The 17,990-nt window shown below is 49.2% G+C and overlaps 1 protein-coding gene across 7 annotated transcripts in view; it reads right to left on the reverse strand.

Moving 5' to 3' along the window:
• LOC143373519 (putative receptor-type tyrosine-protein phosphatase mosPTP-1) overlaps window positions 1–17,690 on the reverse strand; it is a 352,753-nt gene extending 335,063 nt beyond the window's left edge. For 2 of the 7 annotated variants that reach the window (XR_013086479.1, XM_076820870.1), the window contains exon 1: window positions 17,029–17,687. Coding sequence is in view for 5 of the 7 variants with exons in the window: in XM_076820870.1 (XP_076676985.1) it covers window positions 17,029–17,113 (85 nt within the window). In the remaining 2 variants the exon portion in view is untranslated. Of the gene's footprint in view, window positions 1–17,028 lie in introns of all 7 variants that reach the window. The other 5 variants (XR_013086478.1, XM_076820871.1, XM_076820868.1 and 2 more) reach the window with 5 other exon arrangements.
• Window positions 17,691–17,990: the final 300 nt, after the last annotated feature.

Raw genomic sequence — 17,990 nt, forward strand, 5'->3', positions numbered from 1 at the left:
ATAAATTAACTATTCCGTCGGGAGCGATTTTTTGTTCTCGGTCGAATTCGTGTACCGGAACAAATCATTCGTGTAATCGAATTATCGGGAAATCTCGCTGAGCTATGATAAATATGTATGCGCTCACGAATCGATTTAATCATTCCCGTCCGTCGTGTTCGGGCGTCTTTCGTTGCGTAAAAACGGTTGCCGCCTGATGCTCGAGCGTTAGATTTCACGGGCGAGTTGCTACCGGTCCGTTTGCAGTTCAAAAAATCGTAGTTTCGCTTGCGCACGGCGAATGCATATTTAATATTAGCCCTTAACCGTAGTATTAAATTCATACGAGGCAGCTGCACGTTAATAACATAATAATTTAACGAAATGATTGTCATAATATTCCAACCTAACCCCAGTGGAAATGGGATGGGTTTAATGCAGATATATACTGATACGTCGACAGAATTTACTCTATGAAAATGGCATCGGTGTAGGTGACGTGACGACCATTTTGAAATTTCAGTAACTACGTCCCGTAGTTAATTGTTTTCCACACAAGCGCGACATATACAAAACATTGGACCATAAATTGTCCGGATAAGCGGGCGTCCGTCTCTGGGTTCCCGTAATTGTTCGGCGGGAACAAAGCGGTTTTGATGGGTCGCTCTCATCGACGTCTTCCCGTCGCTTCGTTCGCGGGAAGATTCGTCGATGAGACGCCTTCCTCTCTCTTCCACCGCCTTTGTACATCGTTAAGTAGCGGCTGGTCGCGCCAGAGATCCCACCGTTACTCGCCTCGAATCTCGTGGCCGAGAGATGCAATTTCGGCGCGAGATTTCTTTCCCTCGACTCCCAAGACGGAAAGCCACTTCCGCTCCGTTTTGTCTATGTGAGATATTCCCTTCGTCGTCTATGCAAATCACGGCGGAGAATGGCCGGGGGTGAGATATGAATCGTTATTAAAGGAGAATGGAAAAAATCGTGCAACGGGATTTCGAGACAGAGATAGATAATACGAGAGAGAGAGAGAGAGAGAGAGAGAGAGAGACATAGAGAGGTGGTGGATGCCTCGGTGTTATCGGCTGTTTTCTGGCTGGCTAAACATCCCCCTGTCGACCGATATGCGTTTTTCCTTAAGCGACGGGAAATTGCTGGTCCATAACGGCCCTGTCTGCGCGAAAGTTTTGTTGCGATTGTTCGGTGGGGGGTCACAACGACCCGTTTGATTAAAAAGAGATTCGTCGCGGTGAATCGTCGAACGGGAGCACCCGCCGGCTTTGTGCACCTCGTATTCGTCAGGATTACAGTCATATGCGGCGCGAGAACTTGGCAAACACGTCTGTCAAAACGCTTTTTTTCCGCTTTTATTGAACGAGCCCGGGCCGCGTTGCAATTGGCGGCCGGGCCGGGCCGATGCACCTCTAGCTAGCATCCCCATCCCCCCCCCCCCCCACCCCTTCCGCCAACCCCCTTCGCTCGCACGGCTAGCCTCAATCTCGGTTCCCCTTGGCGATCCAACCGAAACACACCGATTCCGCGGAGAGGCGGCAAATCGCTGGTCTTGAAAATTTAACTGTCTCGTAAAGCCTGCGGCCGGGGCCGCGTTGCGTGGCGGGGTGCTCCGGGGCACCGTGGAACGAGCCACGGTTACGCGGCCAGCATTACGTTATACCTGTGTTTAAGGAAATTTTATTGCCGCGCGGCCACGATCGAACTGACCACGCCAGACTTCGTAAACTCTCCGCGATTAGTGTTCCTCCTCGAGAACGCTTTCTCGAGAATTTCTCGAGAAATTTTATAATTTCTAATTTCTTATTTCTCGAGAAATACTATATACCAAAAAGTAAGCTTTCGCTTTGTACAAATTTTGTATTAAATAAATAAATTTACCAATTATATTTAATATCCATTTTTTCATTTACACAAGTTTTGTATAAATTAGAGAGGAATAATCGTTTAGTTAAAGTTTTCTTGTGTTTTTGATAGATATTATCAACATTATTCCAACAATATAATTTTTGCGATATTTTATTCAATTTCTCGAGAATTCTCGAGAATTCTCAAGAAATACGATCTCATTTCTAATTTCTCGAGAAGCAAAAACTATGGAGAAATCAGGAACACTATCCGCGATCCATTTACGAGAGATTCACCGTCAACGACTCGGCCCGGCCGACAGCTACAGCGCAACAGCCGCTTTTAAAATAAGGGCAGTTGGGAACTTTTCGAAAATCTCTCCGGCTCTCGCCCCTGGGGAACGTTATTAATCGTCCGAGTTTCAGTGAGACGCATGTGGCCAATTGTTTCGCGCGTTTCGCGTCCAGCCTGTTGGCCATAGCAGGGACTATTGTCCCATATTGATTTCCACCGGTCTATGCAACATGGTACTGTTGACACAGCAAACGGGACTCGGATCCTGCAGACGGAGGTATAATTCGAAGAATAGTCGCCGGGCACCCTTGTGACAGCTACCCCTTTCCGTGATCACGTTAAAGCCGAGGGAACGGCGTATTCATTTCGATCCCGTTTCCCCAGTGCCGAGCAACTTTCCGTTCCCTCGCATCGATGTTTCGGCGCGATGCTCTCGCCAGGAGAGGCGCGATAGGTGTAAAAGATAAGCCGGCGAAGCGATAGGGGGCAAGAAAATTCTTGGCCATCCGCAAAGTCACGTCACATCGCGTGCCCGTCGTGTGATAGATCCATCGCGACCACGCTGAAATGTATCTTGCGAAATTTTACCATGCGTCGACGAGGGGTGGTTGCGGGGCGCCTCGCCGAGCCATCACGCGACGGTAAGCAACGGGGGATGACCGAGGGAAGGTGGCAGCGTCCAGTGAACGTTCTAATAGAGAATAAAATTGAAGGAGCGGAGTTACCAGCGGCTGAACATCTCGAACGGGCCGGGGCCGAGTTATAATACGCTCGAGCTTTTCCCACGCGGGCGGAGAGTGGCTCGACAGCCAGGGAATGCGGATCGAGGCGGTGTCAGAGGCTTGAAACCAATTAGTGGTTACGCTTTTTCTTCCTGTCTCGAGCCAAGTATCGGTCCATTCTCTCTGCCGCTCTCCTCCATTTTCACTCGTTTCGGCGTATCGACAAACAGAACGGCACCGCGTATCGGTCTAACATGTCGCGAACGGACCGAGCCCGGGTGGCCTGCGGAAATTGCGAGATCCAAGTGGACGTTTGGATTCGCTTCTGAACGTGCCGCAGGAAGTGGAGAAATCTCTGGTTACCGGCGAAGGCGAGCGGCCGCCTGAAATACTGCCGCGTGATTTTTTAATTCGCCCGAGGGTGCCCGGGGGAACTCGGCCGCGCGGATGTAACGAGGAATCAGATACGTTCGAGTATCCAGATCCTACAATGTGAAAGATTGACAGCGGAGCCGTGCACGCGGCGCGCAACGTTTAATTATCGGGCGTGTTTCGACGATATTAATTAGCGCCGGCCCGGCTTGATTACGAGTCCTTGCGCGCTAGAGACTGGGTAAATATTTTCGAGCGCCGCCGAATGAAATAACAATTCAATAAATTGTAACGGGGATCGCGGAAAAATATTAAATTCTTTGCTCGAACAAATAGGTTGCCGGTAGCGCGCAATAAAGTATAGCGCATACGGGGAGGAAAAAGTCATGAGAGAGGATGGTGTATTCGTAATTTAAATAACAGCAACAATTGCAATATCGTGCAGGAATATTCCGGCGGAGGGAGAGAGCTCTAGGGGCTCGGTGGCACGGGGAAACAGAGGATGCAGCGTCCAGGGTAAATGAATCGTTATCTACCGCGGTTAATTGAGATTCTTCAAATAGTCTGAGGCAGGTACATAAAAATTCGCCCACGCTGATTAAAATCAGCCGTGGCAGCGGAAGTAATCAAATCAATTTAGAACGCTTCGTTAGTATTTAAGCTTGCTCTGTGTTAGCTCGACCGAGCAAATTGTAACGCCGATCAACACACTTGGCCCGAATATCCTTGCGAAAGACAGCGTTCATCTTTTCCTCCTTTTAAACCGTTCATCAGACCTGCGAGTTAACTTTTTTTAACTCGGAAAAGAAACGGTGCAATTAGTATGTCTGTCGATCGAACGGAAGGATCGTTTTAAGAGATCGCGAAGAAGCGTCAGATCTATCGAGGAGATTTAAACTGCGTGAAAATTGCTTGATAAGAGGAAGCTGATAGCCACCTTCGGGGCGGTTGCTCGATAATTACAGTCGCGACCGCGAGGAAAGCTTAAGGTACGTTGACAGCGAGGGCGGTGTTCGACGGTTTTTCAGGGATCAACAATAATTGGCGATTGGTCTTCCTCGGTTCACGTAGCGAGGAACAAACGGTAAATATGAATATTAAAAATAACAGGGGGCAAACTCCAAGACAACTAGACTCTCCGGTGCCTTTTTTCCAAGACATTTCAGCTGGAGCTTCTCTCGCGGGAAGTTTCGTTGCAGGTCTGGCGAAACTTCCCTGGGAGGTCCGAAGTTACCAATTGCGGGGCAAGCTAACTTCGTTTCCTTGCGAAGACTGGCGAAGATTAACAAATAATCACAAACTGATTGGAAAAGCTATCCGAATCGATATCGGGGAAACCGTTTGCGGAATTCAGGATGCAGGGGGATGTAAACGCTATTACGTCGTAACCTTTGTGCACACGCCGTACCAGATAGCGAAGATTTCCCGGAGTGCCTTTAAAGCTACTGGGGCCGGCAATTTTCCAGAAAGGCTCGTACCGCTCGGCTTTTCATGTTCGCTTTTCGCCTTTCGATACCGTGTGCACGATAGGCGATGTTTCCTATTGTGGCCACCCAGCTTGTTCGGTGTCACAGATCCGCCGTCGTGCGTTGCAGGACCATTCCGAGGCATTATGATTGCGGAAAGCTTCCACCGTTTTGTGCTCGTGCCGGCACTGCACTTTGCATGAAAGATTAGACAACGAGAGGAAGCGGAACGGTTCAACGCCGCGCCGTTGTCTGCGCGAGAACTTCTGCCGGCGTCTGACTAATTCGAGAGCATTCTACTTTGGAACTCGCGCCGACAATCACTCCTAATCTAACAGCAAATATTAAATATGGTTATCCAGTTGAGTTACGCCAAATGAGTTTAATGATCAGCAACAACGCCATCTTGAAATCAGATCGAGCGCAAAAAGCTTTCGAATTGAATATGTAGTAGAATCAAAGGTTTTAAATACCGACGACAGAATAGACGGTGCCGAATCGAATTCAATTTTCCATTCTATTAACAACCTGCCATTTAATTAGGGCTTTCCATTCTATTTGTAGTTCAGCCGCAAATAGACGTCCCGAGTTTGATCGATTCTTTGCAGCATCGAAAGGAACGGGCATTTCGTCCAATTCGATTTCGGCGCACAAAACCTCATCAGACACGAAACTTATCAATTTAGCCCCTCATTTTGAGGAAATTCGTAAATCGGTGGAGTCGATTGGGTAATTGCATTCCGACTGTCTGGATTTGTCTATGTGCAGAAATTCAGCGAAATTTTAAAATACACTTGCTGGGAAGGGGTCAAAAACTGGGAGGCGAGTCTAAAATTACGATCTCCTAGCGCGTTATCGGCGGGCCGAGTGAGTTCGTGTCTTAAGCCAACTTTTCTGGCCGAACAATTCGAACTCGGATATCCTATTACGAAAATGTATTTCGCTTCACGACCAATCTCTAATGGCGCCGGCCGGTCTGCTACGTCGCTCCAACCGCAAATTCATCGAGAACGCTTTTATTCTCGGCGGCGAAGTGTCCGAGGATGTCGAGGCCGACCTTCGAACCTCTTCCACGTCTCGCGAGACCGTTTGATACGCGCGCGTTGAAACCGACTCTCCGTGAACGTGATTTCCATGAAGTTTCATTAGAAAAGCCCGACACTGTTTGTAGACCGAGCAGAAACCGCGTATCCGAGGCTGGCGCAATTACAGCTTTTAAAGGGAAACGCGGTGAAACACGGCCTTTCGCGCCATAAATAATACAGTTGCTATCGTTGTTCCTCATCAGAAGTGCGCGGTGCTTTCACGTTACGGCGTAACCTACAATGGCCCTCGTGATAATTACAGAGTTACAAGCTGCTCCATCGAGTGAACGGGGGGGAGGTTGAAACGGACGACCCTTTGTAATATATGAGACGAGTCCGCTCGTAAAGATCTGCCGCGTGAAGCGCGCAAAACCCGTCGGTGGATCGTTGTTACCTAACAGGGGCAGCGTTTCAATAAACTTCAATAATCAACGATCATTCCACGGTGTACGAAAAAAAAGGCAAGAGGCGGTAGAAAAAATGTCGTGCGTGTAAATCAGGCGGGACGCGTTCCAGTTCCGAGTTCCAGAAATGATTTGTGCGCTCCGCGCTCGTCGCAGCGAATAAAATGTTACAGAAACACGACTGTCAGCAACGGAATGTACATCAATTTCGCGCTCCGTTCGACCCCCTTCGCGACCCACCCCCCTGTCGCTGCGAACCACCACCGCGGCCCGCGCGAATCGTTGCGAAAACGTTTAAACGAATAACGAGGGAAACAGGCGACGAGAGATCTTCGAAGAACCGCGTGATATCGAGGACCGTTCAGATGCGTCGAATCTCGTTAGCGACAATTACGCGATTACCTTCTAATAAAATTCACAGCCACGGAGGCTCGAGTAGGTATTTATTATAATTAAATTGCAATAACAGGAGGAGAAGAAGTTTGGAAATTTCCTTTCAGGTCCTACCTAAGCTTGTAGCTTGAAGATAGGCGAGAGCTTGTAATAGATTCGTGCGAAGTAGAGATTAAACAGTATTTCGGGTATCGAACGATCACCGCGAGTGTCGCTTGGTACGAGGCGTTGTTAGTTACCATCCTGGTGTAATTTGTAGGTACGGAGAGCTCGAACAGGCACCTATACGTTTCGCCGCGTAAACGCGCAGCTCGACGGTGTTAATAGGAATTCGACAAGTGCGGGGCCGCCGCCGCGCTGAATGTAAATTAGCCGGGTCGCTCGCAGACGTTTGTAAACCGTGCAAATCATTGGCAGGGAAGGGCGCCAAGAAAGTTCTTGGCAAACACGATAAGGACGGTAACCTGGACCGCGGGAAATGATATGGGGACGAGTACAAACACGAGGAGCGCTGGGCAAACCAGCGATTGATTCGACCAATCGAGCGGATTGGATGCGCGGCGGCGAAACTTTCCTTGGACGGTGAATTGGAAAAGACGCGAGACTTTGAAAACTTCCCTTACACCCACTCGTGTCGATCTCCATCCCCCGAATTATCATCGGCGGTATTTCCCGAACTCCGTGAAAGCATCTCCGATCGCTCTCCAATTGAACAGACGTGACGCGTGTTTTTTTTTTGTTCCCCCCTAGAAGCCTCGTCGCAGTTGAGGCGCTCCATTGCGATAGGCGAAATTCCCGCCTATTCATACTGAGGAAAGAAGAAAAAAAAAATAGTCGGATCGATTTGGAGATCGGGCGCGATATCGCGTTCTGTCGATACCAGCGACGCCTTGTAAAACGATGCAACGGAGTTGGCATCTATTGATCAAATGATCACAATGGGATCACAATGGGATCACAATAGGAACATGCACCGCGGCCGATACTACGCGCTGCATAGACTCGATTTCCCTGTGTGCAAATGAGGCCGTGGAGCCTCTAGAGGTGCGTCCGCAGGCTGCACGCGTCCATGTAAACGCGAACATGTCCGAGGGCCCGTGAAATCGAACGCACGCACGGCACCATCCAGTAAAAAGCTGAGCGTGCCCGCGCCGCGTCGCGCGGCACGAGCCTGACTGTGGATCAATATACCTACATTCGTGCCGCCGATACGGTGACCACAGATCGATACTTCACTGTCACGAAGCCCGACATATTTCGACTATTACCAACTCATTTCCAGGAGTTTCGGCGGTCTCGCCCGGCCCCCGCCCTGTTCCCCCTTGCCCGCGTATTTTCGCTTCCCAACTTTTCTCGTCTAGCTGCTCGTGCACCAAAGTCAGCCTCCGCGCCTCTGTCCTCCTCCATCTTGCTTCGACGAGTCCTCCCGCTTCAGTTCCTTCACCCATCGCGAGCACCCTCCGTGGCCTCTGTCTCCCTTCCGCCCATCAACCGTCTCTCCCCGCATTTTACCCTACATACGCGGCCGCGTCTAATCGCCCTCGAGAAATTCAATTTCGACGATACTGATGACTGGCCTAACTCTCCCTCTCCCTGCAGACGCAACGGCATCCGGCCCAGAAACCCAGCACCCTCCTCCTTCCCATGCTTCCGGAGATCCCCTCTCTGTCTCCCGGCCTCGGAGTACTCGGATGGATCCGCAGCCGGGATCGATGTACCCGCGTTCCTAGGAGGCTCCTCTCGCCACGAACGCGGGCCAGGATCCTGAACAACTTCGATCCGGATTCTTTCCCCGTGATCGAGCGTGAGTTATGGCTGTATGATATACATATATTTTCAGAGGGCTCGGCTGGTTGGCTGGCTGGCACGCTCCTGATACACCCTTAGGTTCGACAAATGTTTGACGACCGACGTCTCAAATAATCTTCTCGACTTCGCGGCGCGGTGACTTTCAATGGGAAACGCCAAGGATCCGCGGCGTAATCTATATTCCACTCGACCACCTCCGCTTACGAGAAACTCTGAATCATTCGATGCTTCGTTTAATAAGTACCGCGAGCCTGTCACAGTTCCGTCACACTCCTCGACTATTCAGCTTCGCCAGATGAATTTAATGGCCACCTATAAGGCAGCCTGAAAGGCCGTAATTAAAATAATAATTGGTTTGCCGATATTTGGCGTGGATTCGCCGCGACACCGCTGCTCGCAGCTGAATCCGTCTCAGACGGGATTACACTGTCTGTGTTTCGGCGCGGGAGCTGCCAATAATTGCATCTGGCGGAGCGAAATCGCGATCGTATCAGTCAATGCTGAATACGCCCTGAGTGATGCGCACGCCAAGACCTCGAAATCTTTCACGGGCCTCGCGCGTTTCCGGCTGCCTCGCCGGGCCGTTTCCTCGCTAAGTACTTACTAGTGTTAGACGCTTGCGAAGATCTGTTAGCTCGTGTTAGGCTTAGTGTGTCTGTGTGCAGGCCTCTGCGAAGGGGGTATTAGCACCAAGTATCGGGTAGGCACGTGCGTAATTACACCTTCGTTGCTCGTTTCAGTCAGTACCGTTTGGGAACGAGCGTGGCTATTCAACGGTGATTCCTGACACCTTTGATTTAGGCTCGTTCTCTTGACAAGCGCCTGCTAAGTATCGACGTAGAGGCCCGAGGACCGCGCTGGTCGGAATAAAAATGTGCGTGTCATCTGGACTTTCGTGTACATTCCACTCGTGAGATTGAGAAGTCAGCCATGGTCCATCCAGCATATGCCTCTTTCCACTTGGCAGCTGTGCCGTAGTACCAGTTGCCACGCGTCCAAGCATCGCGGTATCTCATGGTCAGACTATTACGGTTATTTGCATACACGTGTATACGCACGTGTATCCCCATGTTAAGTCGTTATCATTAAGTACACACGCGTACGAAGTCGTGCCTCGGCGCGGACACGTCCACCCCCGCCCGCGCACACAGCCAGGCACACACATTCTTCGTACGTACGTACACCCTCTGCACGGGTACGCAGACGTGCGCGCGGATAGACACACGTCTGCACGCGTTTATTCGCGCATACCTTAGGTGTAATTCAGAGGGCGCGTACCACTATCTCCGGAATGCGACCTTTCTTCCTGCACGGTTCATTTACCCCGTTCGTACGTACCAAATCGCGAGAGGCGTTGCATTCAGCGCGATATTCGCCGGTAAGTGTTCATTAAACCCCGCGCTCTGTCTGCGCGAGGGTTAATAATAGCGAAAGACGTATGCAACGGGGCTGTAAGGGAGGCGTTGGCTCGAGATAGGTACGAGGGGGTGACCGTCTGGTGTACCATTTTTCAAGGGACACGTATTAGCGTGGTTGCTTTCGGGATCCAAGCCGCGAGTAAAGTGGATACGCTTCACGGTCTCACTATAGTTGGACAACTGATCGGTATCCAGTGTCGTTAAAGTCGAGCCACTTCAAGCAGATTTGTAACGCGAAGAATTTTTTCGCCAACGTCCCTGACTCGCTACGCAGGCACATTCCATCATTCTCTGCTCTCCTTTCGAATTACACGAGGCACATTCGACGACGCCCCGGATACATACTCCGTGAATCTAGCCCGCCCGTCTTAATTGCAACACGTTTGTACGTGGTTTAAAATTCCACCTTCCCTTCGAACCTGGCGAGCCCTGCAATCGGCGGAGCGCTCGGAGAAAAGAACTAGGTGACGAATAATTACGATGGCATTAGAGGCGCGTTAACGAGGTGTCTTTCGAGCGGAACCAGTTATATATTTCTATGCGCCCGGGGATCTTTGCGATAATTAACACGCGAGCGTTCCAGCAGCGACGACGAGCCCGGCCGTTCGACGGGGGTGTTTTCTCCTCCTTCGTGTCGCTAAATGCACGCCCGGCGCTTCGACAATTTCCGCGATAAAGACGTATCGCGTATTAATGCCACGCCACGCGAGCCTTCCCACCCCCTGGACTGTTTTCACCGTGCCGGAGCGCGAGTCCTCGCGCTCGCTCCCCCAACGGCCACGCGTTCCATCTTCCCGTCCTGCGGCCGCAATACGCCGACGACCAACAAACTCTATGGCAAACGAGCTCGTTCCAAGCTGATCTCGTTATCGTCTGGCACCTGTCGGCGACGTTATCTCATCGACGAGGCACCAACGAGTAAAGGCCGGAGGTAATTTCAATGGGAAAACAGTGTCCAGACGCAGACGGGTTAATCTATTGGAAACGAGTTAGGCTGGATCGACTGAAGCAACGACATTCCTCTATCGTTATGGGCACTCGGAGTTCGTTGGACGAACAACAGATGATAGATAAAGGCAGTGACGCATTCGGGATTTAATCTTAGTAGGGGGAATCTTAGTTAAGTGGAGGAAAATATTTTCAATGCAAATTCAATAAAATTCATTAGGTGATTATAAAAAAATTATTTGTACAATGAAATCCAGTTCTCTTTTCTTTTTACACAGCTCTCGAATTACTTCTGTCGTGGTTACATTAATCTTTCCTTCTCAGGAAAAGTTGTCGTGAAATATGTTCTTCTCATGCTTAAAGCAGTAGATGAATTTAATAGTTCTTTCGGCTAAGTGTCCGCGTGCGATTTGAGATTTTCAACGGAAACTAGAAAACTGATAATCAAGTGCTCGCACCTCATTGTTTTAGGCACGCGAGTCTGCAGCATCCTATAAGCAAAACAATTACCCGTCCTCGAGGCGAGGCAAGCAAGTCGGCGTCCTTCTGCACCCGGTCTGACGACATAATCAATAACGATTAATATCCCTTCCAGCGAGGACAGACTAATGTGACCAGAGTGTAACGACCAATATAGGGATCTATGAATTTCTCGTTAATCCGCGATAAATCACGTCGCCCCGTAGACGTTCGCGCTTCAGAAATTCTTAAGGAGCCGTAACTCCTGCGGAAGAATAGCTCGCTGCTGGCGGTACGAGCCACCATCGGCCGAAAGATACAAATTGAAAAATGTGGCTGGCTTCGGTCGCCAGCGATGGCGGTCGCGAGTAACACGAGGTACAGGGTGCCCCGAATGGGGTGATATACAGACTAGTCTTCCTCGAAACTGATGGCTCACGCGAGGAAATGAGTTCCACACTTTTCGTTACTGCCTCCAAGAGGAATCGCTAGTTTTGGGGCTGCGCCGTGTATTCTAGGACACCCCTTGCGCGTCTGTAGCGGAGCTCTGTTTGAAAACGACTCCCGCGTACAGTTGCAGCCTCCTAGTTTCCTTTATGCGCCCGGGTAAGCCCGGAGAACAAAACAGACCGATGTGCAGCTCCTCGAATGCCACTCGCATCGATTGCCGGATTTAAACGTACACTCTGCCCCGTCTCCGGGGTGCATTTTCCATTCCAGGCAGCGACCTCCCCGCGACGTAGACGTATTTACAGCACGCCCAGGCATTTTTTCCCCGTTAGGTGGAAACGATGCCTCGCGGAAACGAGTGTTCTTTCCCCGAAATACAACGGCCCGGGCTATCCAGAATATTTCAGCCGACCATCGAGCATCGATCGTGGCCTCGAATTTGCGAGTTCGCCGCGAGCATCGAGAATCAAGTACGTGCATCGTTATCCTCTCGTTGCCTCTGACCGTGAAGACGCGCGAACTAAGTGGCGCAATATTTGCGATTAAGGTAGTTGGATTCTGCGAGGTAGAACGCGGCAGGTTTCGCGGGGAGATAATTGCGGGATTTGGACGACAGGTGTTGGATGACACGCGACCCGCATGGAGAGGGTGAATCGAATATGGAGGAAGAACTGGTCCATGAATACTCGGTAAGCTGTATTCGCGGTCAGCGATGCGCGATCGTGCGACGATGCAATAATGATTCCGTACATTTGCGAATATTACACCATCGACAGTTACGATCGTCGATTGGTCACGGCTTATCTGTGCAAACAGTTTCGCCGGCTGGGCGCCGGGCAAAAAGCGACTGCATTTTAATAACCCGATTCACCTGGCCGTGCCGCTCGTCGCCAAGATTAATGCGTCCGAAAGAAGAACGCTCGATGATTATCGATCGGGCCTTGTTCAGCGCGACTTTGTCATCGAACTTCGCCCGCCTCGTTTCCTTTGCCCTGTTACTATTCATACTTTTATTATCGTGCAAAAAAATTCGTCGACCACCTTCAAAGTTCAGCAGTTCCCTTCCGGTGCAAATTGAAAATTCTTTATTCATGAAAAAAAACAGAGAAGAATAGCGCAGCGGAAGGAAGAGGGGCCCGCCCTCCGATGCCGCAGCCTCCGAAGTGGATAGTAAAACGTTTAATAAAGAAGGGGAGTATCTTCCGAATTAATATCGACTCTGTTCTCTAGCCGCGGCGAGAAACGGGCTACTAAATCGTATTTCAATTGAACCGGGGGGGGGGGGGGCTTGAAAATCTTTCGACGTGAAAGGGATTTATGATAATACGGGCGCGAACCTGGCCATGGAGCAACAACGAGAACGCGCTTCGACTCGGCGGTCGTAAAAGAGCAACGAACGGAACCAGTATAACGTGCATTAATTGTAGATTCTGTATACATTACTTCCGCGTCCCTCGCTTAAATAAAATTTAATACGCGCGAAAGGCGCGCGCTCCCGATGCTAATTTATGTTAATTTAATTTCCCGCCCTATGAATCCCCGCTTAATTGTATTTTAATCGAAACATACTTTTAAATCTCTCTCCAGCGAACTTCCTAACTAGAAACCCGGGGGTGGGAACGTTTATGCGCTGCGTCGCGATGGAAATTCCTTCGACTTATTACAAAACGCTATCAACACTCAAACTTTCCCCTCGCAGAAGCCCCGTCGCAGTTCCCGCGCTTGCTATCCTTATTGCTAAGATTCAAAGCTCAAGATTGCCCGTAGCTTTTGAGCTATTCATTAGCAAAGATTTGAGAGAAGCACTTCAAAGACTGACAATTGTATATAGCGTGCTCTATTCCCCTCGCTTTAAGATGGGAAACGGAATTTCTGGGCAGAGACATTGAAAATTTAGACAGGGGAGGACGGTGCGGCGATTACAACGTCTCTGTATCGAAATATGGGATTCTTTTTCGCTCGTTCGCTCGAATTTACGGTGCGGCAATGATGCGCGGTGATAGAGGGCCGTTGTTGCGGTGTATCGTCCCCGAAAACCGGCAACAGGCATTTAGAAGCATACGGAACGCGGCTCACCGCGGTTACTAATTAATTTCGAGCGGTAAGCTAGCGATTAACTCGGCGGTAATATGATCTGGTAGGCCGTGCACCGGCACCGGTTACGGATTGACAAATATGCGCAATCAGGTGAACGTGACGGGGTCGCGAAAAGTTAAGCGGTAGTTTGCCCGGCTAAAAGCTGCTCTCTCGCCACCGGGTACAAGCATGCATCGAGGGCCGGGCGCGATAATAGATTATCGTGCCAGAGATTCGACGAACTCCTACGCCCCTCGCTTCGGTAACAATTTCAATAGTTTCGCCGTGGCGAGGCGGCGCGAACTTCATTACAGTTCGCTAATTCGAGAAACGTCCCTCTCTGGACACTGGACATCCAGCTACGTTCGGCTATCACCCGATCAAGCTGTTATAGTACGCGACACTATTTTTTGCCGATCGACCGCACGAAAAGTTAAAAGAAATTCATGTAAAGTAAACAGTGTATCATTTGACGCATAAATTGCACTGTTGTAAAATATCAGTTATTAGTTAAAAGAAGATAGAATATTGTTTCTAGTTTAAGAATCAGTAAACAAGTGCTTGTTCAAAGCGACACATTTTTTTGCCGATAAGCTTATCGCCTTAGTGCAAAGTATGAATGTAAGTTTTCAGAATCAATATAGCTTATTATTTTATTACGATATATTATTAACCGTATTATGATTTACTTTTAGCAATAATGGTGTATTCGAACGTAATAATAGAGAAAGTTGTGAAATAACGCGAACTTTATGAAATTCATAAAAATTATGAGAAACTTGCAAAACTTATAAGAATACCTGTAACCTCCGTCAAATATATGGTTCGAAATAACTATAAGAGAAATCCAAACGAGGGAGAAAATATTTATTGATTTGTCGAGAAAAAAACAGGAATTAAACGGGAAGTGAGGATACCAAATTCCAGAAATGAGAGAGTAACTGCCACAAAGATACGTGGCAATCTAAATTTTACTGCTCAATCAGAACTTTACATCGAATGTTAAAAGCTCTAAAGTTTGAATTTAAAAAAATAGAAAAGAAAATTTCGTTAACGAAACAACACAAAGCTAAACGTTTGGAACTAGCAGAGTAATGGCTAAAAATATCTCACAAATGGGAATCTACAGTCTTTTCGGACGAAAAAAAAATTCAATTTTGATGGCCCAGATTCCTGGTCCTCAGGGGTAGATTTAGTTTAGATAGAACATTATATAGAAATAGGCGGCAAATGGGTGGTGGATCACTCGTGGTTCGGCAGGACTTTTGCCCGATGGAACCATTTTATTGGAAACGCTAAAGGCAAGAATAGATATTATAAAATACATTAATTTTTTAGCGGAAAAAATTGAAACCATTTCTGGGCAACAAATTAGGTATCAGGAATTACGTGTTTCAACAGGACAACGCATCGATACACGTGTCCAAATTATCAAAACAATGCCTCGAAAGAAATTTTTCTGCAATTCTCGAATGGCCTGCCAAAATTCCAGACTTAAATCCTGTGGAAAATGTTTGGAAAATGCTCGCCGAAATTGTTTATGAGGGTCCAGAGAACCATAACCAAAAAGAACTTTAGAAAATTAGTGGCCGAGAAACGGGAAGTTTTAAGAAAATTAACCCTAGATATGCCATCTCGTCTACTAAAAGTATTTAAAAATAAAGGAAACGAAATCTAAATTACTATTTACAACTTCTTAAAATAATACAAATGTCAAAGTTAATTATTAAACTAATAAATCTTTATCGTCAAAAAATTGTGTCGCAACGAATTACCCTTCATTATAAGTTTTCTAAAATTTTATATAAATTTCGTGTATTCAAATTGTTTTCTCTGTCTTATTTACTTCGCACATGATTTTTAAGAAGATTGTATATGCCATTTCTTGGGCATTAATTTTTTCAATCAATGTACATGTAATTATATATTCGGCAAAAAATAGTGTCGCGTACTATACCAGCCAACAATTTTCTAACGCTCAGCACCGTTCGCGACCGATGGAATTTCCTATTTTCCCATCCCGCGCAATGATCACTGGCAAAAGCCCGAAGCTTACTCTTTTGCGCGCCGCGGATCTTTGATGTGGTTCGCGTTGTCGCGCGAATGGCTCTTTACCTCCTCGATACAGGATATAAGCCAGAGTTAGGGATACAGATGGATCAATTTTGGAGCAAGAGTCGCTTTCAGAAATCCCCCAAGCGTCGATTCGCTCCATTATCTTTGGAAAACCGGGCGAAATATGGCGCGATGAGAATAACGCTGAATATCGCGAGCGGTTGTTCTCGAGCACGTTTTCACGTTTCGACAAAAGGCCGGTTTTATTTACGTTCAGCTTCGCTCTCCCTTATTTACAGCGGCGCCACCGCTAACAGTGAATTATACGCGCAATACGATGCCCTCCTCTCTTTCGCGGCGCGAAGAATGCGCCCGGAAGTGATCGATAAAACAGAAAAAACTTGCAACGCGCTCGATTTAACAGCGGCAGTGCATTCGTCGCAAGTGTCATTGCCTACCGGCCTTTTGTGCCAGCGCGCGGCAATGAAAAGGTTAAAGTAATTCCTGCGTCACCGTGTTACGCAACATCCCTTGTTTATGTTCGCCCATGTTTACGCTCGCTTTTCAGATCGCGGCCCCGTTGCCGTGAAAATTTCTAGTCGAGCCGATTCCGCTCCGTCTCGTGCGTGCTTTTCAATTATCGGGAAAGCTTCGACGAACCGGCTCAAGCTTTTGCCAATCGCGCAGCGACAATAAAGCGCTCCAACATTACACTCGTAACGCCGCGACGATTGCTTACTAAATAATCATCGTCGCTAAAGTTGCTCCGCGCTCGCTCGTCGCCACGCTGCTTTCCATCCGTCGTACGCCGCTCGCGGCAGTTAATAAAACGCGCCCTGTACCTACCCCGCGAAAAGAATTCACTGCGACACAGAAGTTAGCCCTGCGATTCAGATTGAAATTGGTTTCTCGCGGAGGAAGCACGCCCCGCGAGGGGGGCGGGGAGGGTAATTCATAAAGAGTAATTAAAAATTCAGGCAAGTTGGCGCGGAAACTTCGCTCAACCGCGAGCACAGCGGCCCTCCCGCGGGAATGGGAAAACACGGTGTTTACAGTGCAGCGTGCTGAGTGAAGCGAACCAAGTACATCAAACAAAACGCGCTCCTCCGTCGAGGACGGTGCATCAGGGCAATGAAGGATTAGCACGTGGAAAATCCCTCTCGCCCCCAGAAAGGGAAGCGGCCCGGAGAACACCAATATAGCTGAAGCGCAGCAAGCAGCATGATGTCGCGTGTACTTACCGAAAAATCCGCCGGCGGCAGCTAGCTTAAAGACGATCCACAGCAAGTACGCGTAGATGATCCGTCCCCGTAGCCACCAATCCATGATGTTCTCCACTTTCGTCCGCCCTAGCGCGGGCGGCCCGTCGTTCGCTCTAACGTTGCCCGATCACCTCTCTTGCTCGGTAATCAACACTGTCCCAGCGTAATCACGTCTATGTACCTTTCCTCCGCGTAGAACACTGTCTCCCGATCGTGTCTCGTCTCTCTACCATTCGCTCTCGTGCAGAACCGTCCGTGGCAGATCATCGATATCACGCCCGTTAACACTCACTGTTTCTATCGCGTTCACTCGCGACGCCCTCCTCGGGACCGGTCATCGCGCGCGCCGACCAAGGGGAACGAATCAACGGACGAGCGAACGGACCCGACCGATACCTAACACAATCGTCGTCGCTTTTAACGTGACACGATGTCGAGGGCCGATACGCGGCGGTATACAGGAAGTTTTGTTACACTTGCGGTTAAACGTGTAACGACGACGACTATCGGGCACGAGAGCGCGGAAGCACGAAAGCACGCGCGCACGCAATCCCCGGCGGGATACGTGTTTCCGGGGGCTCGAGCCACGACTACGGAGCTACCGCGAAGCCCGCCGCGGAAAGGTCGAGTTTTACCCTCTCCTAATGACGCTCGGAGGCCGCGGAGCGCGCGCGACTGTTCTCCGAATCACGCCAGGTCAGATAGTGACGATTCCCTCTCTCTGTCCTTGCTCCCTATCAAACCCCCACCCCTCCAGCCGTCCCACGATGCTACGCCCCGTGTTTTCCTCTCCCCTCGCCCTCGTCTCGGCTCCCGCGTATCGCTTTCGCGTCGCCGATTCCCTTGCTTCAACGCCGGCGTCCTTGATCGTCTATTGGTAAGTCAGTGTGCTTCCGAGCAGAATCGGCTCTTTTCCAGGCAAGTATGTTCGTCCTGCTATT

The sequence above is a fragment of the Andrena cerasifolii genome, chromosome 9, assembly GCF_050908995.1.
Source record: "Andrena cerasifolii isolate SP2316 chromosome 9, iyAndCera1_principal, whole genome shotgun sequence".
In the NCBI taxonomy this organism is placed as follows: domain Eukaryota; kingdom Metazoa; phylum Arthropoda; class Insecta; order Hymenoptera; family Andrenidae; genus Andrena; species Andrena cerasifolii.